This window comes from Cucurbita maxima, unplaced genomic scaffold (assembly GCF_002738345.1).
Source record: "Cucurbita maxima cultivar Rimu unplaced genomic scaffold, Cmax_1.0 Cma_Scf00025, whole genome shotgun sequence".
In the NCBI taxonomy this organism is placed as follows: domain Eukaryota; kingdom Viridiplantae; phylum Streptophyta; class Magnoliopsida; order Cucurbitales; family Cucurbitaceae; genus Cucurbita; species Cucurbita maxima.
The window spans coordinates 589391-612061 of NW_019272041.1; the positions used below are offsets into that span (position 1 = coordinate 589391).

Genomic DNA, 22671 nt, shown 5'->3' on the forward strand with positions numbered 1-22671 from the left:
CTAGCAAACATCATATTTTCACCATCAAATAGAGTTTTATGAGGTAACACCTCGACCTACGATATCGGTTTCACAATGCATAGGCAAGGTAAACTACCCAAAGTCAAACAGAAGAGTAGTTCACCCAAGAGAACAGACTAGTTGCTTGGCAACGCTAGAAAAGGGTAAACCACCTTCTTCGAACCCAAGGTATGTCTGTGAATAGTTAAAGTGTTGCTTGGAACTTTGAGGCACCCTATATGTTAGATGAATTAAATGAAATATGAACCACTATTGGCTTGGTTTGATGAATTCAATGAAGTTTGAACAAGACGTGCTCTATGGCCCTCCATGTGTTGTATTTTATGATTGTTTGACATGTATTATATTATGTATTTGTGAAAGTATGTTTATGGAAAAACGAATGTATGACCTGCATCATATATTTATATCATGATTAAAAGCTATGGGGACCTGCATCATACCTCATGTGAGTGTACGTGGGCTTCATGAAATGTTTTTATGAAAGGATAGGTTCCACTATGATTGTTTATGTATGCATTTTCCGACCCCAATAGTCGGGTTACTTATTAAGTATTTCGTTACTTTGAATTTATGATATTGTCCACTTTGAGCATAAGTCCTCATGACTTTGCTTTGGGCTTCCCTAAAAGACCTCATATCAATGAATATAGTATTATTTGATTATAAACCTACGATCATTCCTTAAATCAGCCGATGTGGGACTTTCATCCAACACCTCACCTCGAACAAAGTACGCCTCCCCTTAATCGAGGCTCGATTCTTTTTCTTTTGGAGTCTTAGTCATTTTTTTTACTATGCCTTCGAAGAGCCTCGACTCCTTTTCTTTTGGAGTCATTTAGGATTCTATTGACATGATTAAGTTTAGGGCAGGACTCTGATACCATGTTAGATGAACACGACTCTCCACAATTATATGATATTGTCTACTTTGAACATAAGCTCTCGTGACTTTACTGAGTTATATATGAACATATTATGGGCCTGATACCGCTGTATATATGAATGTCAAAATAAAAGATGAAATAATATATATAAATGTAATATATACGCTGAGTTATATTAATTTAATATTATTCGTATAATCATATTACTAAAATACTTAAAATATTCCAATATACATATCATCTAATACTACTTTGCCAATGCATAAACTATTTTCATTGAAATTATAGATTAAATTACAGGTAAATTTGAACGGTTAAAAAATAATAACCGTATTTGCGTTGGTCAATTATCACATCTATTTATTTGATCTGTAAATTTGTAAATAAAATTTTATTTGTGTAAATATATATCGTAAGATTGTGTACGAGTAAAAATAGATTCTTATTCAGAGGAAAAATACGTTTATCTTCGTAGCCAAACACAAGTTCCACGCGCCACACGTGCATTTTAACAGCTAAAGGTGTTAGCTTGACACGTCACGGTGGGACCATATAACTTTATCCAACCCGTTCGGCCGGTGAAGCTAAACACCCCCAATTTTCTGTCTCGGAAAATATAATTATAATTTTATATTTTTAAAGAAAATATATATATTTTTTTTTACTTTCTCCGCTTCCTCGTTCAAGTTTCATTCCTTCTCTCTTTCGGAATGCCACGCCAAACCCTAACCCTAATTTTAATCCCAATTCTTCCAAACCTCCAACTCCAACCCCCTAAATCTTGATTCTTCGTCTTCTATTTTGATTTGGGATTGATATTGTTGTTATTGGTCTTCAATTCCCATGGATTCGCAGCAGAACAATTTGTTTGAAACGGCATCTCAACCTGACACGGGAAATGACGCCTACACATTTCTTGAGTTCAATACACAGGGGGAAGACTTCGATTATCCAGAATTTCGTGACCCAATTAGGTCCCCTGTAGCGTGGCCGACTCCTTCCGATTCGTTAGCCGATCATACAGACCGCGGTGGGGGGTCGGACCACCAGTCTGATGCGTCTCCGGTTTCGGCTGCGCCGGGGAGTGCTACGAAAGGCCGGACTGGAGGTGGTTCGGGGAATAGTGGTGGTAATAATCAAATGGTTGACGCATTGACAGCCGGGATGAGTGGGTTGACGTTTGAGGATGCTGGGGATGATGATAATTATGAGTTTGGGAAGGGGAATTTCACGGAGCATGCTTGTAGGTATTGTGGGGTTTCGAACCCGGCTTGCGTTGTGAGGTGTAACGTACCGTCTTGCCGTAAATGGTTCTGCAATTCGCGAGGGAACACGTCTGGGTCGCATATCGTGAATCATCTGGTATGTTGTTTGGGAGTTCACCATTATGTTGTTATTTGTTTTGGTCTGTGCCCGCCCCGTGGTTCTTCCGTTTATGGAAAATTTCAATTTTTTTTTTTTTTTTTTTTACATAAGAAGAGTGCGGATTTATTTTTCTTTCGTTTGGCGGAAATTCTACGATGATCAATTGCCTGGTAAATGTTCGAAGAACATGTGGAAATTGTTGCGCCTCACATGGAAGTTGTGGGCGTACTATCCTGTTTTCCTAGGTGAAATTGATATGAGAAATGGCGCTCTGTATTTCTTTGCTTGTCGGTTGTTTTTTTTTCAGTGTCGCGAGTGGGGAGTGCTACTTGCACCATGTTGCATGTCTACGTTTTTTTATGCTTTGCTGTATTTTTGTCGATTATATATCTTTGTCATTGTTCAATGTCAGTAATAGTTTTCTTGTTTTTCAGGTTTTAATGGACTTTAAAATTAGATTAAATATAGCTTTATTCTTATGCAGCTGTAGTAGTTAAATATTGGAAGGAAGATGAAACTGGTTTTTGTACTTTTTGCACCTTGAGCATTTTTTGAGGGGTGGAGTACTCGTGTAATGTTCTATGGGAAAATATTAGGTTCAATACCTCCTTATGGGCAGTGACTACTTAGGCCTTTTGTAATTACCAGTGCCTTTCTGTAGGTTTGAGCTCCTCTTGCATGCGGTTTTTTTATGCTTCCAAATTTCTTAATGAAAGCTTGGTTCCTTGTAGGATAATTGGTTTTTGTGTACGTAGAAAATAAAGCATTTTTTTTTACTTTTGATGGTGTATCAACTTTTCATTTATAATTTCTGTAATTTCACGCATAAGTAAAAGCATTTCCTACATAAAAATTATGATTAGAGAACTCACATTAGCTTTTCTGTTGAATGACACAATGATATTAGGTCCGGGCTAAACATAAGGAAGTTTGTCTTCATAAAGACAGTCCTCTGGGAGAAACAATTCTTGAGTGTTACAATTGTGGATGTCGAAATGTTTTTCTCCTTGGATTTATCTCTGCAAAGACAGAAAGTGTGGTTGTTCTACTTTGTAGGGAACCTTGCTTAAGTGTAAATGCTCTGAAGGATATGAATTGGGACTTGAGTCAATGGTGCCCTCTAATTGATGATAGGTGCTTCTTGCAGTGGCTAGTTAAGGTTTGTGTATCTTGCCGGATTTATATCTTTTTGATATGTGGTAATGTGATGTATTGTGTCACTGTCATATAACCTCTCTGTTATGTAGATTCCTTCTGAGCAAGAGCAGTTGAGGGCACGCCAAATTAGTGCACAACAAATAAATAAGATTGAGGAGCTTTGGAAGACAAACCCAGATGCGTCACTTGAAGATCTTGAAAAACCTGGTGTGGATGATGAACCACAGCCTGTAGCATTGAAATATGAGGATGCATATCAGGTGTGCTTATTGGCTTGGTGTTTGTGTTTATATTCAGTTCGCAGTAATTTTGGTGAAGTTGCATTTTCTTTGATACCTGTAGTATTGACGAGGTGACATTTTGTCTTTCCTGTTATAGTATCAAAATGTATTTGCACCTCTTATCAAGCTGGAAGCCGACTATGATAAGGTATTGTACCAGGACTCCTTATGTCTTCCATTTAAACAAAAAATAAGTAGGTCTAGAACAATTTCTAAGTTCATGATCCCGTAATTTTTAGCTTGCCTGATTTTTATTTCCTTAAATTTAAATGGATGTAATATTAACTTGTTCTTTGAAAGATCTGTATAATATGATGCTCCATTTTTGTATTAGATGATGAAAGAATCTCAAAGCAAGGATAATGTCACAGTACGCTGGGACATTGGCCTTAACAAGAAGAGGGTAGCCTATTTTGTCTTTCCAAAGGTACGTTTGGTGTTTATTATTTGTTAAATGGTTAAATGGATGCTTTGATCTCCTTGTTTTCTCTTGATTTCTAAGCTGCTCGATTTGTTGGTATAGGAGGATAATGAATTGCGTCTTGTACCTGGAGATGAATTGAGGTTACGTTATTCTGGTGATGCAGCTCATCCAGCCTGGCATTCTGTGGGACATGTGGTATGCACCTTTTGATTTTAAGTCTTCAGGTTTGAATAACCTCATTCAAGTAGTTGTGGGTTTAAAATCCTTTAGGCTGCTTACTCGAATACTGCTCCACAATTTATTGATTTTCTAATGTACAGTTCTCTTTTCGTAAAATAGGTAACGGTAAGTTCCTTGTGGAATTTTGTGAAAGAAAAATAGTCAGGAATAGAAAATGCTTCAATAGTATATTTACTGATAAATTCACAGCTAAAGTGCTTGATATATTATCAGCTGTAGGTATTTTGGTTCTTTCTACCGGACTTCTTTTCTTATGTTTCCATGACATGTCAGACATTTTAGTGATCTTGTACATTAAAAAACTGAAATGTCTCTTGAACCGGCTATGTATTGTATTGACATAACCTTGTTTTCCTATGTTAGATCAAGCTAACTGCACAGGAGGAGGTGGCACTTGAGCTTCGTGCTAGTCAGGTAGCACTCAACTTTGGTGTTTATCTTTTGCTGGGTTAAGTTGTTTGTCGGTGATTATTTTATGTATTGGTATAATAGGGGGTTCCAGTTGACATCGTCCATGGTTTTAGTGTTGATTTTGTGTGGAAGAGTACAAGCTTCGACCGAATGCAGGGAGCTATGAAGACATTTGCAGTTGATGAGACCAGTGTTAGTGGGTAAGAACTGTCTACTGTTTGGGGATAAAGGATTTTGTTTCTATTAGGTTCTATCAGCCTCTTTATGATTCTTGAATAATTCTTCCCCAGTACTAGTAAATGAACTATGGAGGTTATATTCATATTAGCAATGGTGACTGATTTGTGTATTTCAACAAGCTATGACAATGCACTTTATGATGTCTTATGTGCAGTTATATCTACCATCACTTATTAGGACATGAAGTGGAAGTCCAGATGGTCCGCAATACACTTCCTCGTCGCTTTGGTGCTCCTGGTCTACCAGAGCTCAATGCATCCCAAGTATATGCTCCTAGAAATAAACTACCTAAATTTTGTTTCACTTTAATTTTCTATGCTATGTTGTGTTGTGAAAGAGGTGCATCGTTTATCGAAGAATAATCTGGTTCTTGTTTAATACTATTGGAGTTCGGAGATCTTTGTTTTTGTTTTATTTTCGTCGAATTGGGGAGTTCTTGTTGTGGTATAGAATGATCCATAATAGGGGCTGGTCTTTTGTTCTCTTCCTTAACGTGTTCATATTCTCTTTATGATGGTATTTAGTCCTTACTTTGTTTATAGAAATGAACCAATGCTTTGTATACTTAAACATTGGGGTCCTTTTTTTCCATTTGAGATCTGCATACTTCTAAGAGCATTGAATGTTAATTTTTAACATGCTTTCTTGTTGAAGTAACCATTTATATTGATCCTATGTTTTCTTAAGATCATATTTGTCTTTTTTGTAATAGTTTAAGAAATCATCTTTTTTCCATTTATGAGAGTTGAGATTTATTATAGGTTTCCATTCATGTTAATGATGTGACTAAGTTAGGTTCTTTTTAATCTGAAGTTAAAAACTCTGGCCACATTTTCTTTATTGGTAGGTTTTTGCTGTAAAAAGTGTTCTCCAGAAGCCAATAAGCTTGATTCAGGGTCCTCCTGGTACTGGGAAAACTGTAACTTCTGCTGCCATAGTGTATCATATGGCCAAACAAGGCCAAGGGCAGGTTCTGGTATGTGCGCCCAGTAATGTGGCTGTGGACCAGCTGGCAGAGAAGATAAGTGCAACTGGGTTGAAGGTAATGAACTAGCATTTACTCCCTTCTACTGTGCCTCACATTTCTTATTATGTTTGTCAACTGTAATAGTTCATCATCTGGTATGTCTTGTGCAACCTTTTCGGCATGGCTGCGCTGTGTTTATTTGGGGTTATTGCAATATAAATTAAATATCATTCACAATTTCTCCCTGCTTTCTGAATCAAGGTTGTTAGACTATGCGCAAAATCAAGAGAAGCTGTAAGTTCTCCTGTGGAACACTTGACCCTTCACTATCAGGTATTTGATCATTGTGGATTGTATCCTCAGTTGCTCTATGACTAAGAGCTCATTTTCATGTTTGTACCAAGTCTGATTGTTTGTCTCTTAATAGGTTCGACATCTTGACACATCTGAAAGAAGTGAACTTCATAAGTTGCAACAATTGAAAGATGAACAAGGTCTGGGTTATTCTCTATAATTTACATTTTTAAAATAAAAAATTTGATTGGGTGGAAAATTCCCCAAAAATGGAGGGAGGGGATGTAGTTGGAAACTGTAATTAGTTCTTTTTCTCTTTTGTATTTTAAATGGGCAAATTTTCCTAACAAATATTTTATTAGGAGATTCCTCATCCTCTGATTTCTCCGAAATGTTATTGTCCATCAGTAGAAATTGTCTCATTGTTGAATAAAACCATTTGGTGAATGTTGATTATTCTAGGACTCCAATGAACTGATTAGTTGGATATGTTTTTGTCTACTTATTGCTTGCTTTAATTAATGGTCAAAACAAAAAATTCTTTAAATGCTGTTGCTGCCTGTATAATTATCCTAATGACCATTTTTTATTCCTTAGCCTATTTCTTATTTATTTTAAAAATTTGGTGGATAGTTGCTTTAGTTAGTGTGTTTCCCTTATTTCTCTTATTCCCTTGTTCAATAACACTTCCTCTCATTTTCTAATTAACACAGGAGAGTTGTCCAGCAGTGATGAGAAAAAATATAAAGCCCTTAAGAGAGCTACAGAGAGGGAAATTTCACAGAGCTCAGACGTTATTTGTTGCACATGTGTTGGTGCTGGAGATCCTCGCTTGTCAAATTTTAGATTTCGTCAGGTTAGACCAATCTTGTCTGTTGTATGCTTACGTGAAAGCAAAGAACTTAAAACTTAAAGATTCTACCTTGGTTTAGGTTCTTATTGATGAGTCAACTCAGGCAACAGAACCTGAATGTCTCATTCCTCTTGTTCTTGGAGCAAAGCAGGCATGTGGAGTCTTCAGTTCAGGATGTATCTATTCAAGTTGTTGCTTCCTTTCTTCTACTGACTTTTCTTGTTATAGGCTGTTCTTGTTGGTGACCATTGCCAACTGGGACCTGTTATTATGTGCAAAAAAGCAGCACGTGCAGGACTGGCTCAATCCCTTTTTGAGCGTCTCGTTCTCCTTGGTGTGAAACCAATTAGGTTGCAGGTATTAGCATATATTTTTAAGGGTGCTCGTTAATTTTATCTCAATTTTGATATTCAATTATGGAAAGTTTCTCATCTTAGTTTGTTATAACTCACTATGATACCTGCAATCTAGCTATTTGGATGCATTACAATTTATATTGACGGTTTTTTACCCTCCTGGGTTGACCTAGTGGGCATTAAGGCCCAACATAAATAATGAAGTATTTAAAGAGAATGAATTCAATTTATGGTAGTTACTTACACAGTATTTAATATCCTACAAGCTTTTTAGGGAGCAAAATGTAGTAGATTCTAGTTGTCTCGTGAGATTAGTCGAGGGACGTGCAAGTTGGCCCGAACTCTAGAATGAAAGAAAAATAAACATTTCATTAATATTATAAGATTACAATAAAAGTGGTGATCCCAACCCAAGGAAATTACAAGATGCTTTTCCAATGGGACAAAGGAGAAGTAATGCTATAATCACCAAAGAACGAAGTGTTGTCTTTTGTCTTTGTAATAATTTTGTTCCTTCCATTTAGAATATAGGAAAGCTGTAGGAAAGTTCAACCACAATGTCTTCTTCTCCTTCTGAAACGGATGCCCCTCAAGAATGAGAGCAATTAACTATTGAGCAACATGACCATATTGCTAGTCATTGCCACTGAGATGGATAGAAAAATTGTCACCAAACGAGTATTTAATCAGGTTTCAATAAGTAGTGATGAATGGGCTGGTTATGTATAGACGCCTCTTGTGTTTCAGCTCCCCCTTGCACATAATACAGTAGCTTGGATCTAAGGGTACTATTTTTGTACCATGAGAATCTGTATGCCCCAATTTTAGCCAGACTTTTAAGAAATGGAAGAAGAAGTATATGGGGATCTTAGAAAGAACTAAATGTAGCAAGGTCGTGCTTCTTACTTGGGCTGAGTTTATTTTGTCCCATATTGGTAAATTTGAAAAGATCCTCTCATATTTGGGGTTGCAGAAATTGAAGGGATTTAGTACTTTTATTCAGCTGACCAAATGAGTTAGCAACAATTGATTAGTCAAGGTGAGTACAAGTGAGTCCGGATGCTCATCGATATAAAAAAAGAAGAGTTAGCAGCAATTAATCTAAACAAATAAGGGGAGAGATTTTTCTTGATTAATGCTTTGATTTGTGTTTTTTATTTATTTTTATTTTTTAAAATTTCTAGATTTGTAATTTATGTGTTAAAATACAAGTATTTCTATGATTTTGTTATCTCTGCTTTGAGTCTTGTTTTTTCTATTAAGATTGTAATGCACATTTGGTTGTCAGAATTCTGATGGCGTGTTCTCCTTTTTCTCCTTTGGTGTAGGTTCAATATCGGATGCATCCATCACTTTCTGAGTTTCCTTCTAATAGCTTCTATGAGGGCACGCTACAAAACGGAGTTACCATCAACGAAAGGCAATCGACAGGCATTGACTTCCCATGGCCAGTTCCCAACCGTCCAATGTTTTTCTACGTCCAGGTATTAATGGATTTAGTTATTGTTTAGAATTTGAAGAACCAGAATGTATCAATTAGAGAGCAGAAAACGGAGAGGGATCTGTCTTGATCAAGAGGAGGAAGGAAGGGGAGGGGGGGGGGGGGGGCCCCTTTTTGNGGGGGGGGGGGGGGGGGGGGGGGGGGGGGGGGGGGGGGGGGGGGGGGGGGGGGGGGGGGGGGGGGGGGGGGGGGGGGGGGGGGGGGGGGGGGGGTCCCATTTTGGAGCTACATGTCGATCTCCGATAGAAAAAAACTATAGAGAAGGAATAATTTGTTAGGATATTAGAATTAATAGTCTTGGAAGGAGGAATATGCTCTAAGTTTGGAGATGTAGAAGTCCAAAAAAACTTAAAAAGCTTTATATGATGTATTTAGAGCTTTGAAGGTTTTGATTGTATATCCTAAGGAATAAACGTCAATTGGACACTTCGAATGTATATTCTGTATTAAAGGAGAATGAATTCTTCAGTTTTGACATAGCATGTGTTCTGCTAACTTACCTCATGTGTATGGTGTTTCTAAGTTGTATGTTTCTTCTGTTTTGCTTCCGTTCATGTTTTGAATTTTCACATTGAATATTTTTAGATGGGACAAGAGGAGATAAGTGCCAGTGGAACTTCCTACCTAAATAGAACTGAGGCAGCAAATGTAGAAAAAATTGTGACTACTTTCTTAAGGAGTGGTGTAGTCCCTAGTCAGGTACATTAGTTGTCATCTTCGGTTGTTAGGATGATACTCTTTTTTTTTTTTTTTTTTTTTTTTTTTTTTTTTTTTTGCTATATACTGATTTTTNTAGATTGGAGTTATCACACCGTATGAGGGACAAAGAGCATACATTGTGAACTATATGTCAAGAAATGGTGCTCTCAGACAGCAACTTTACAAAGAAATTGAGGTAATACTCGTAAAGTGATTGCAGATATCCTTGCTACAAGATGCAATTTTGCACTGTTTCTGTTAACAGGTTGCAAGCGTGGATTCATTTCAAGGAAGGGAAAAAGATTATATCATATTGTCATGTGTGAGGAGTAATGAACATCAGGTTAGTTACTACTAAAACATTTTCTGGTGTAGCTACTGTGTTTTTCAACTGAAACTTCGTTTGCGAACTCTTAGATTACCCATTCCTTCCCTTTAATTATCTCCCCATGGATGTGGGGTGACATATGAAGCTTGGTTCTACTGTTTTGTTGAGAGTATAAAATGGGTTCTGAAATGAGATTATCGGATACAGATATTTTGATACAAGGTTGTTCTATATATGTTCACTGGAGAAGGTAGTTATATCTATCTTTTATGCCTTTTGTGGCTCACCGATTCAGTTGAAAATAGTAGAAGTGTACACTTTCTGATTGCTGTACGTATATCCTAGAAAGAATGTGACAAAACTTTTAGATGTTTAACATTTTAGTTTGTGGATCAATTATTTAGTTTGTTATTGTTCTCATTTTTTCTTTCAACAAGGTTGTCATTCTGGAGTAACTACTAAAGCCTATTCCTTTTAGGGCATTGGATTCCTTAACGATCCTCGCAGACTCAATGTGGCTTTAACACGAGCTCGATATGGTATTGTCATTCTTGGAAACCCAAAGGTTTTGAGTAAACAACCACTATGGAATAGCTTATTAACACATTACAAGGTATTTTGTTCTCAACTAATATGTTTATATGGAATTTCTGTAAGTTATTGGAACCTCCTTCCGATGCAACATTAGTTATTGAGGTCCTTGATTTATTATGACATATTTTCATCTTTCATGTTTAAGCCTTTGCTGTGTTTCTGACTTGCTATCATCAATGTCTGGCAGGAACATGAGTGCTTGGTTGAGGGTCCTCTGAATAACTTAAAACAAAGCATGATTCAGTTTCAGAAGCCTAAAAAGGTAGACCGTTGTTAAATTTTTATTATTTTAATGCTGCGATAGATAGGGCGAGACTCCCTTTTTTTTGGGGGGGGGGGGGGGTAATGTTCGTTGTATGTTGTTGTGTTCTTTCATTTTTTCTTCATGGAAGTGTGATTTCTTACCTAAAAAAATTTATGCTGCACATGCAGATATACAATGATCGCCGCCTTTTCTTTGCTGGTGGGCCTGGAGTTCTGCCCAATGATAATTTTGGACCTGTTGCCCCATCTGGCTCTAATGCTGATAGAAGAAGTGGTCGTGGTAGAGGTGTGTTTTCTCTGTCTGACATTTAACAATCTTCAAAAGTGTGCGCAACTTCATATTGCAGAAGTTCTTAAGGATGCACGTTGAGTATATGGCTCATTTCTGACCATGTAGATTGTGCTTTTTGATGGCATGCATCACCTCTATTGATGGGTTCTCTTTTGTCCTTTTATTTTATTTTATTGGTTGACTACTTAAATCTTATACCTTGTTCAGGTTCGTACTTTCCTCCTCACCTGCCCAATGGTGCCCAAAAGCCTGGAGTGCATGCTTCTGGTTATCCCATGCCAAGAGTTCCCATCCCTTCATTTCATGGTGGTCCTCCGCAGCCATATGCAATCCCAACTCGTGGAGCTGTGCATGGACCAGTTGGTGCTGTTCCTCATGTTCCTCAACCAGGAAGTAGGGGTTTTGGGGCAGGACGGGGAAATGCGGGTGCTCCTATTGGTAGCCAGCTTCCAAATCAGCAAGTCTCTCAACAAAATATTGAAAATATTGGTTCCACTTTTAACTTTCCTGGTTTGGAGAGTCCCAATAGCCAACCATCAGTGGGTGGTCCATTGTCTCAACTTGGCTTTGTTAACAATGTGTGTATTTTCTCTCCCTCTCATACTATCCACCTTGATGGTTACCTTATGTCTTAAAAGTATCTTTGTTTCAATAGATGCCTGTTCAGCCACCTAACCAGACGTTTCGTGAGGGGTACTCCATGGGAGGAATTTCTCAGGTAGTAATTGGTGTTTAATATGTTCAGTTTTGCTGTGTTGGTATGATATACTTTTCTTAAGTTATATATGTGATTACAATCAGGACTTCTTGGGTGATGACTTTAAAAGCCAGGGATCGCATGTTCCATATAATGTTACTGATTTCTCCACACAGGTACTTTCTAGACCATGCCTACATGTGGAATATTTCTTGCTTGATTTGCTTGCAATAGCGCTCATGTTTTATTTCAAAGTTGAGGAGTATTTTGTATAATTTAGCCTTTATATTATTATATGTGGATGTATGATATTATTATATGTGTGGATATATGTTAGATTAATCATGAAATGGATGTGTTCCTTTGGTACAAATTGGATGCTAAAATCAGAAATGAGAGCAATCAATTGTTTGCTCTATCTTACCAGAGAAACAATAAACCATTCGGATGTTTAGGGATGTCGAACTTTTTTGTGATTTACCTTAGTAGCTTGGAATCTTTTGTTTCTGTTTTTTGGTGGATGGTGGATGTGTCCAATTAACTTTTAATAATCTCTTTTGGTTTACCTGTAGGCCTCTCAAACTGGATATGCCATTGATTATGTTAGTCAAGGAGCACAGGGTGGCTTTCCAGGGAGCTTCCTGAATCAGAATTCTCAATCTGGATATTCCCGTTTTGGAACAGGAAACGATTTCATGTCACAGGTTTTCTTCTTCCCTTTTTCATTCTTTGATTTGATATCAAAAGTTTCCATTGGCTTTTAATCTACATCTGTCCCACAGGATTACATGAATCATGGTTCACAAGGTCTATTCACGCAAGTTGGTTTTAGTGATCCTTCACTAGATGAAGCCTCTCAAAGTCACTATAACGTGGCCAATGCAAATCCACTACAATCCCAGGTTTCTCTTAATGCTTTGACGATGCTTTGATGCTTATGGTCAAATTTTACTGAATAATAGGGTGTGGTAATGCTTGGCCTGATATAGCTCCTCACAAGCATTATCATCAAACAAGTGGGGAGTCATCAATTCGCTATGGCCAAGTGTTACTCATTTCAATCCGTCCATTTTTTTCTTCTCTGGTTGGCGCTTTTTTTTCTTCTTTTGTCGCTGAAAAAAAAAATGATAATTTTTCAGCAGGGGATGATGAACTCTCTCTACTCCCAGCCCTTTGCACATTACAACACACAGCCCTCTACCGTGCAGGCCCCACCACAGCTGCCTCAGCAGCAGGGCCAGAGCTCTCAAAATCAGAAAATTCACTTTAGTGGTTGAGAGGGTGTAGGAGGGATTCACAGCGGTGATGGGTAGTCTTCGCATCCAGCAACTTGGTGTGTGCAACTGTCTGTCTCTTGGTTGCAGAAAAGCTTGCCATTTCTTGGTCAGTATGATTATTCTATCCACTGCCATTGTTGGTAACAAACATGTGACTTGGCAATCTATTAGTACTCGAGAGTGGACGAAAGGACGGTCAGCAAAACAAGGGAGGCACATCCAGGGCTGAGAAAGAAAGATAAACCCATACCTACTTGAGGTTTTGTGTTAATGAATAAAAACTACAAATGTTATTTTGTGCGATGGAGCACTGCATGGCACAGTTTCGGCGGGGAAGAAGGGTTCATAATACATACATAGGATCGGAAACATTGTGTAATGTGTAAATCTGGTGCAACTGATTCATTAAATTACAGAAGCAGCAGCAGCAGCAGCAGTAGTATGACATTTTTGTACAGCAGCAGCAGCAGCAGCTGGTGAAAACTTGCCTTGATCATCCTTTCACCTCTCCGTGACGTGTACCTGTACTCTGCTTTATCTTTTGATCAAGTAGAAGATGGCTATAGACTATAGGAAGTAACTAATATCTCTTTCTTTTGCCGAGTGACTGCTACTACCAGAGGAATGGATGTATTTTATATGGTATACATCTCCGGGCTTGTTAGATTGAATTATACCAAATACCACATGCCACATACTGAGCTCCATTTATGAAGTCCCATCTTTAATGCATTTTGTTTATTTAGCTTATCTTCATTCAAGGATAGGTGATATGGTAAAGAAATTTAGGCTATTTTTACTTTGATCTTCTATCAAGCATGCCAACTTATACATTCTTTACGTGCTTTTTTTCGCTATTGAAATTTAAAATTCTATTGCTGAGGATAGCTAGCTTGAACAGAAATTTTTGGTTGATGCAATTGAATATTGTGTTTGGAGATGGAAAATAGAAAATGTCTGAAATGGCAGTTGACCTCCTCGCAATGTTGATCGAGTGGAGTTGGTCTCTTCGGTCTCGAATCCTTGATTCATGAAACACTGTAAGGCATTCGATGGTCCATAAGGCCAAGGGTATGGACTTTCCCTTTCGTTTCAATTCTAAGTTTCATGTGTTTTTGGCTTTTAAAAAAATCTGTGTTCAACCTATCTAAATCATGAGTTCTTTTATGGCTACAAAATTGTGAAAAAGAAATAGCTCATACTGCAGTTAAATGGAGAAAGTAGTTCAGGTATATTTATTACTTAACGTTTAGTGCCAATAAATGGAACAAACTTCCCTAAGCAAATGAAATCAAATGGTTGAACCAGTTGTATTTATTTAGTTAGGTTAGTTATACATCAATATACCCTTTCAGTGCAGCCCCAACCTGTGTACTTTAAAAATACATACACTTCCTTAAAAACACTATAGAGGGCGGGATAAGATTTGCTTCTATAATAAATATGAGACATTTTCATAATTACAGGACGAATAAGCACGAGAATAAAAATGACGATAACTGGGGGCTCAACCGCAGTAGATGAGCATTTGATAAGATGAAAGAATATTGCATACCATGGTTTTTTATGCATATGGTTACAGGATCCAAAGACTTGCAACTTTCTGCAGCAAATTGGGTGACTTCCTTCTTGCAGAAGAATTGACCAGAACATGTTGTAATCATCACATATTTTGATTAGCCAGCACCAGCTTCAACCAAATTCATAGCGTATTTTACCCGATGGATAAGGCAACGTGCTAATGTTCAATTATTCGGGTTTAAATGATAATCACGCCACGTTTTCTTGTCATAACTTCGAGTGTAGTCTCCATGGACACCCACCTTCGAAAGCCTGCTCCAGTACGTCTTCCATCCGCTTGGCTAATATTATCTAATAAGAGAAAACAAGTAAAAAACATTGGATGGATAATTCCAATAGTGATACTAACATAGTGATAAGGCCCATTCCTATGCAAATAATTGCATGTATATTGAATCTTACCTCCAAACTAGCAAGCACGCCTGGAGGAACTTCCACTAAATCTTTCAAATTCCTCTCTGGTAGAATAACCCTCTTTATCCCATAACGATGTGCAGCTAGTATCTGCAAACGATCACTTGCATTAGCCATTCACAATCCACGAACATGTTTTAATCCATTTCTTGGACATGAATGCTTATTATATAAAACATTCACACCCTCAAACAGAGGTCAAAGCTGAAAGCTTCGAGACCAGAGATTTCTCATAGAGAACTCAATGCAAAGTGTACCACGAACACAAGGATGGCTAACAATTGCTCTAGAGGAACACACCACTTTCATGAGGTGTAAGCATTCTTCAAAAAAAAAAAAAAAAAAAAAAAAAAAAAAAAAAAAAAAAAAAAAAAAAAAAAAAAAAAACTGCACTTTCATGAAAGGATACAAGCAGAAAAAAAATGCCTAAAAAAAGGAGCCTAATTTTAACTACTGAGGAAGGACTTCGACCCATAAAAACAAAACCAAGGTTACAATTACAAGAAGGCCTCGTGACCGAATCCCACCGGGCATCACAATCGGCATACATGCATAGAAACTTGTAGACCACATGTTAATTCAAAATTTTGTAACTACTTTTACAAGAACAAAAAGGAATTGGTAGAAAAAGAAAATATTAATACACGTTCAAAATACAGTAAGAAGAAAAATATTAGATATACCTTATCCTTGATGCCACCAACAGGTAGAACAAGACCCCTCAGAGTCATCTCTCCTGTCATTGCAGTATCAGCTCTTACTCTTTTCCGACCAAACAGTGAGACCAGAGCTGTTACAAGAGTCACACCAGCTGAAGGCCCATCCTTAGGCACCGCACCAGCAGGAAAGTGTATATGAATATCACGACCCTCCAAAAGATTGGACTCACAAGCAGCTGCCAGTTTCAGATCTGTCGCCCTTGCTCTTACCTGTAATTATACAATGGTCAACCCCTTGAAAATATCTGTAAAAGGTAACAATGCCATTAAATGTGCACCATGGACGTGACAACCTTGTGTACAGGTATTAGTAGTGATTTCTAAGTCAAAACATCATGGACTGTAATAACCACTAGAGGTGGGTTACTATCAAGGCCCTGTGAGTTAAGTCAAGGTAGGTCATCCAAGCCAACGAATAGAAAAAATGATGGTAGATGTGATCCTTATATAACACGATTGAATGAGTTGCAATATTAAATTATAGCAAAGACAGATTGTTGAGTGTAGAATTTATGACATAGAACCAGTAAAGGTCAATCATTACTCATTTGTAGTGATAAAAATATGTATATGAAAACACAAGTATCAAGATGAATATGATACCCAGGTAAGGGCTATCTGAGCTGATTCTTTAATGACATCACCAAGCTGGCCAGTGAGATGTAATTCTCCCTTTCCTGACATTGCTGTAGCCTCCACGAACTGAACCTCACCCCCAAAGGCAGTCCAAACCAATCCAACGGATATCCCAGGTGTTATAACTCTCTCTGCTGCTTCTCTGTCCTCAAACCGAGGAGGCTGCAACACAGAAACAAGAATAAAAATACATGTGGAATATGCTTTCTAAAAATTCCAACCAAGAAGAAGAGAGGATAAGAAGCTTTCTAAATAGCATGTCTACTAATGATAGTTTCAACTTTCAAGGGACTGGCACATACTTATTTAACAACATACACAAGGGCATGAGAATTATTACCCCAAGAACTTTTTCAAGCATAGCCTCATCAACAACCAATGGAGAGGCTATCCTCAATGGGGTTGGTATCTCGTGATCTGCTCCAATTGGGATGACTTCCATATCTACTTCACCTCCATCAGAAAATCTATTTTCCAACAGAGGAGAAGAAACTTGATGCACATCTTTACTCAACGGGACAGTTCGATCCCTTTCCACAACTCTAACAGCAGCAGCACGAGCCAAGGAAGCCAAATTTCTCTCGAGGTTTCGTACACCAGCCTCTCTAGTGTATCTTTGAATCAGAAGTTTAACCATAGCCTATCACAATAAACAATATATTTGTAAATTGTTTTCATACATAATACAGAAAATTGTACAACAGATGTGAAACAACACATGGCATTAATGCTGCATGTCCATAGATGGAAAGAAACCAGTTTTAAGTTGAAGACAAGCTGTTACACATTATATGTTGTAGGATCTCATAACCAAACAGGCTCAAGAGAATTATTCAACACAAGAATAATAAAAATGTGCATGCATTTATAATCATCATACCATATCAGTCAGACCTAGCCTTCCTACTGTTGGGTCAGCAAAATAACTACTGGATAGCAGTAAGATGGGAACAGTAAGTACCCCCAGAAGCAAGAATCATGAGACAGCCAACACAAAGGTTCTGTAGAATATTCTTAGTTGTAATAGAGCCTCCGATAGTTGTTAGAGCATACACAGCAATTAGCACTGCAATAGGCCTCCAATGGTACAAATTTATGTACACATGCAAAAATAGAGAAAGGGAAAACAAGGAATAATGAGCACGGTACGCAAGGCTATTGAGCAGGGGAGGGTAGGCGTTTGGCTCATGATGAATGTAGGATTGATGGAGTAAAGAGAATGATGGTAGAACTAGAAAAGAGTGAGCAAAAGACAGTCAATAGACTCTTGAAACTTCTTCCCGTTGTACTCGTCTGGTACCAGTGAGAAGGATATTCTAGAAATTATCATATTGATAGAACTATTATTGTAACCATTACAGTAAGAGTTAACTACCTCTGGAATTTGAAGATATTCAGCGCTTAGCCCATGCTGTTCCAAAACTCGAGGAATCAAATGGTACATTGCAATCTTAAGTTTTTCCTCTGGTGTGTATCCAGGCAGCTCAATGACTTCCATCCTATCTAGAAGAGGAGGAGGTATGAGCTGCATTCTGTTAGCAGTGGCCACAAATACAATATTTGAAAGGTCAAATGGGACATTCAAATAACTGTTGATCATTGGTTAAAGAATCACACCGAGTAACTCGAGGAAAATGAAACAGTTCTAGAAGTTCAACAGCACTAAGCACAAAACATACTTAGCAAATTTAGATGTGAGTACATAGAAATAGTATGGACGCCAATTATATACTTAACCACAAAAAGGACATCAAAAAAGAAAGCAAAATCTACACAACATTCCTACAAAACAAAAAATAAATAAATAAGCTGATTATGCAGCCCACTCATGATTTCAACCTCATCCTCAATAAGTATCATATTTCTTTTCAAATATGAAACCTAGACATTTAATCACTATTTATTTCCTTAAGAGCCTATTATTTCTTTCAACTCTCACAAAAACAAATTTCACAAATAGAAGAAAAAAGTTGACGCCTCGGCAGACATTTCCAAGAACATTGAAGTTTTGATCTATTTAAAACCTTCAATTCAGAACCAGTACTTTGAACTCCATAGCTGCTTTTCGTTTTTTTTTTTTTTTTTTTTTTTTTTTTTTTTTTTTTTTTTTTTTTTTTTTTTTTTTTTTTTGCAAGAAAACATTTATTCACCAGGAATATCCATTACGACGGACCAAATAACACTTGACTACAAAAATGAAGTTATCAATGCCCTATCCTCGACATTCAATTTTTAAAACTAAATTATTCTTACCTTCATCCCTGCCTTCATAAAAACATACAGAAGCTAAAAGCTAACTCTATGACCAAAATGCAGGCTGTGTACAGATAAATAAATATGTTAGATTAGGATACTGATCACTGAACTTTTTGTTCTGTTCAGGGTCAAGAACCTCCAGAAGAGCTGAAGCTGGATCTCCTCGCACATCAGATCCTGTCTTGTCAATTTCATCTAATAGCATGACTGGATTGCAAACAGCTACTCTCTGTCAAATGTTAAAAATGAAATTTCAAGGGTAGATAAAGCATCAAACCTAGTCACCCAAAGATTAAGAAAAAGTCAATCAACGGCAATTAGATGAGAGGAATAACAACAAAATTTATATCTAAGACACTCTCAGTTCAATGCAGCAAAAGTAGAAACACCTAAAAAATAAAGTCTCTTTCTTACCTTAAAAAATTCTCCTATTCCTTCCTAACCACACTCCCAAAGATATTCTTACCATTGATAAGAACCTTAGCCTTCTTGAAAGGAAAAACACCCAGACTAAAGCTCACAAGGTAAGATTAGGATAAATGATGCCAGACAAAAATGGATTGTACAAGAAGCATCAAACACTATCGACTGTGATCAACCAAACAAAAGTTAAATCTAACAATAACCTGAAAGAAGCTTTGGCTAAATAAAAAATGTGAAAAAGCAGTTATTAAACCAATAGGAGGAGAGGGGAAGACCTTCAGTCCATCAATAAGACGCCCTGGCATGCTTCCAATGTATGTCCTCCTATGACCCCTAATGTCAGCCTCATCTTTAACACCACCCAGGGATATGCGTACAAATTTTCTGCCCAGAGCAGCAGCAATAGATGATGCCAAAGATGTCTTTCCCACACCTGGTGGCCCAACAAAGCACAGCACGGGACCTCTTGCATCTGGCTTAAGCTGTAAATGTTGGTTGGTGTCATCATATAACATACCAAATTTAAACTCATGATAAAAATATTGATGATTGAGAAAATGTTAGACATCAAGTTACCTTACGAACAGCAAGATATTCAATAATTCGTTGCTTGACCTTGACCAAACCATAGTGGTCACTGTCAAGACGTTCCTTTGCAGCTTTCAGGTCTAATTCAAGTTCTTCAGTTTCCTTTTTCCAAGGAAGGTCAGCTAGAAGCTCAAGGTAAACACGCAAACTGTTGTACCCAGGTTGTTGAGGTTGCATCTTTTTAAGGCTCCTATGAAGGTTATAGAAGTAAAGGTGAAAAATTGGCCGTTATATAAAAATCTCAGCTGATCAGAGATTCAGAATGCAGCTAGGAAAATTAGCAAACCATGATAGAGTATATCAAAATCAGAGGCACGTCAATGTCATTGATCATTTCTTGTAGAAACATTAATTATTCTAGCCAGTTTCCAAGGTTGGTTGTGCATGTTTGATATTGCGTATAGCATCACAAAGCTACTTCCCTTGGTACTTGTCAATAGAATATTTTAGGCCTCTACCAGTGGCCGTCTTTGCTCCAGGCAAGGATATCATTTTGATACCAAATGTTGCAGCCTACAGATAGGAATTCCTTGATAATACTGATATACTAAAGAGCTCAGAAAGGCAAAAGATCCCCTTCACAGCAGCTAACAGTTAACCCAATAATGCTTAACAGAGATCTAGTAGTAACGTATAAGAAAACAAATGGAGTAACAACAAAAACATTAAGCTGTTAAATGGTAACTCCCCTACCTTATGTACCAGTTACCCTCCAAAAGTGGCAGGAGAGAGTCTAGTTTATTCTACATCACCCAAGCCCAAGCACAAGAGCACACTCCTTATTTACTCCAATGGACCGGTCTTTTGAGGCATTTCTTATGTTCTTTTTAATTGTAGTGACCATTTTATTGCGGGCACCCTCACTAATCCATGGGAAGATGTTGCATGCCCCCACACTAGCAGCAAGGGAAATCAAGAGATTTTATTTATTAAGTTTTCCATCTGAAGATTAGAGTCCAAGACTTTGATGTTCCCCCCGGGACTGCCCTAGGAGGCCTTCAATCTTGATTGAGCACGCCCAATGAGTGGGAGGAAAATTCAGTTCGTTATTCACTTATCACCCTGTATCTCTATAAGGTTTAAGATTGTTTTTCCCTCACCGACAACTAAGGGTACACTTAGTAAAGCTTTTTACTGGACTTTTTTTTCTTTCCTATCTTTGAGCAATAAATTAATTGAAGCACTTAGTTCTTATACTTGTAAGCAATGGCACACACGTTTTCTTTTCTTATTTTTTTTAGGACTGCATGAATCATATCAGATAATAATATTCAAAGATATAATTTTCAGAAAAAGTTCTTAAAACATCCGCTTTTATCAAGCTGTAAAACCAACGGTCAGACTACACTTCCCACCACAAGATTAGATATAACCACCATTTCAACAATAAAAAACAAAACAAGGAGAAATTATTTCACTATCTTTTTTCCCTGTGTTTTGCTAGTCCTAACTATGGTTAGCAAATTAAAACTTTTTCTGCATAAAAAAGAAACCTATACTACGTCTTCTCAGAAAGTCATACCTCAACTCCCTCTGAGCATGCTTCCAGATATTGGCAGGCATTTCAGCACTTTGCATCTTTCTTTCCAGGGCAACAAAATCATCTTCATCATCATCATCACCAAGCTCCTCCTTTATTGCCCTCATCTACACATCATGCAATAAATGACAAGGGTGGTTGGTAGTCTGGGATAGTTATGATGAGCCAGCAACGCCAGTCATCAGATTAGTATTACCTACTAATTACCATCTACCGAATCACATGGTGAAACCTGACCTTTATCAGATGACCATAACTGATATCTCAGAAAAAATTGAAATTAATCTCAATAAGAACCTCAGTAAATTATATTCCTTGAAAATGAAATTACATTGGAACAAACACGTAATCAAAACCACAATCAGTTTATATTTAAGTTGAACATAGCATTTCTAATAAAGTAATAAAATTAACTATAAGTGTTGAGGTTAGCCGATTGTTTGAAAAGATTGTTAGATGTTACTAATGTAAAAACCAAAAATGACACTATAGAATTCAACATACTTGGTTGTTAATAATGTAAAACCATATGCATCAATAACTAAGACAGCAGGTATCCAGCAAAATAGAATTCAACAAATTTATGGACTTTCACAATTATAGATAAATAACATGCCATTAGACATGACACCATGGATAAAGCATCAACTCCAACGCCCATCCATCTTGTAGTGATAATGTATACAAACTCAGTAACAACGTGAAAGAACAAAAATCTTGGATATAATGTGATGTTCCTACTGCTTGACTACAGAAAAACTATAATTACGGTGAGAAAGCTAACCTGCTGACGCAAGAGAAATTCTTTCTGTGATTTTGATAATTGTCCTTCTACTTTCTGCGTAATCTTCTCTGCTACACGTATTGACTGTTGCAAGATAATAACAACATGACTCCACAAGAAGAAAAGGGAAAAGTGAAGAGAACATTCATTATTGTTTACTCTTTGATATAAGACTTGCCTGTAAATGCCTGTCAACTAATTCCATTGCTTTGGAAAGCCTTACTCCTAAGTCAACCGAATCCAGCATGCATAATTGCTCTTCAAAACTCATCTCAAAACTGGCAACAAATATATCAGCCAGTTTATGAACTGGAACTGTATCCACAAGAACTTTTGTTCTTCCTTCAGTTTTTTGTTTCTAGAAGTGGAAAAAGGTGTGAATTACTGTCCCAGAGATGACATAGACGTATATAGTAATTACAGAAGTGATAGATGAACTTGGTTTTAACAGAGATAGGAATAAATATAATCTAGAAAAGTAAAATCTCTGTTGATAAACAAAATTTTCCATTGATCATTGATTCTTTTTCCTTTTTGTCCTTTTTTTTTTTTTTTTTTTTTTTTTTTTTTTTTTTTTTTTT

General features: G+C 37.2%; 2 protein-coding genes across 7 annotated transcripts in view; one reads left to right on the forward strand and one right to left on the reverse strand.

The window, feature by feature from the left end:
• The first annotated feature begins 1568 nt into the window (after nt 1-1568).
• LOC111498325 (regulator of nonsense transcripts 1 homolog) lies at nt 1569-13894 on the forward strand. Of its 4 annotated transcripts, XR_002720761.1 has the most exons (29): nt 1569-2270; nt 3181-3432; nt 3521-3691; nt 3810-3860; nt 4047-4139; nt 4236-4331; nt 4740-4790; nt 4869-4987; nt 5182-5290; nt 5875-6069; nt 6256-6327; nt 6422-6488; nt 7002-7144; nt 7221-7292; nt 7370-7498; nt 8826-8981; nt 9584-9697; nt 9795-9893; nt 9963-10040; nt 10504-10638; nt 10807-10881; nt 11052-11169; nt 11383-11753; nt 11831-11893; nt 11977-12048; nt 12445-12576; nt 12655-12774; nt 13012-13205; nt 13321-13894. XR_002720761.1 is itself a non-coding variant. In XM_023149491.1 (28 exons), the coding sequence occupies exons 1-28, from the start codon at nt 1752-1754 to the stop codon at nt 13147-13149; spliced, it is 3810 nt and encodes a 1269-aa protein (XP_023005259.1). In that variant the 5' UTR covers nt 1569-1751; the 3' UTR covers nt 13150-13894. The 4 variants fall into 4 exon arrangements, 3 of the variants coding, with proteins under 3 accessions (XP_023005259.1, XP_023005260.1, XP_023005261.1); XM_023149491.1 differs by having other exon boundaries at nt 13012-13894; XM_023149492.1 differs by having other exon boundaries at nt 13015-13894.
• A 536-nt stretch (nt 13895-14430) lies between these two features.
• The window catches only part of LOC111498331 (lon protease homolog 2, peroxisomal-like), a 13360-nt gene continuing 5119 nt past the window's right edge, over nt 14431-22671 (reverse strand). For 2 of the 3 annotated variants that reach the window (XM_023149512.1, XM_023149514.1), the window contains 12 exons: nt 22269-22448; nt 22091-22174; nt 21289-21413; nt 19755-19956; nt 19454-19660; nt 18854-18984; nt 17875-18088; nt 16840-17139; nt 16467-16661; nt 15828-16073; nt 15133-15234; nt 14431-15021 (listed from right to left, as the gene is read on the reverse strand). In XM_023149512.1, coding sequence (XP_023005280.1) covers nt 14938-15021; nt 15133-15234; nt 15828-16073; nt 16467-16661; nt 16840-17139; nt 17875-18088; nt 18854-18984; nt 19454-19660; nt 19755-19956; nt 21289-21413; nt 22091-22174; nt 22269-22448 — 2070 coding nt within the window. In that variant the 3' untranslated portion in view covers nt 14431-14937. The remainder of the gene's footprint in view (nt 15022-15132; nt 15235-15827; nt 16074-16466; nt 16662-16839; nt 17140-17874; nt 18089-18853; nt 18985-19453; nt 19661-19754; nt 19957-21288; nt 21414-22090; nt 22175-22268; nt 22449-22671) is intronic. The other variant, XM_023149513.1, reaches the window with a different exon arrangement.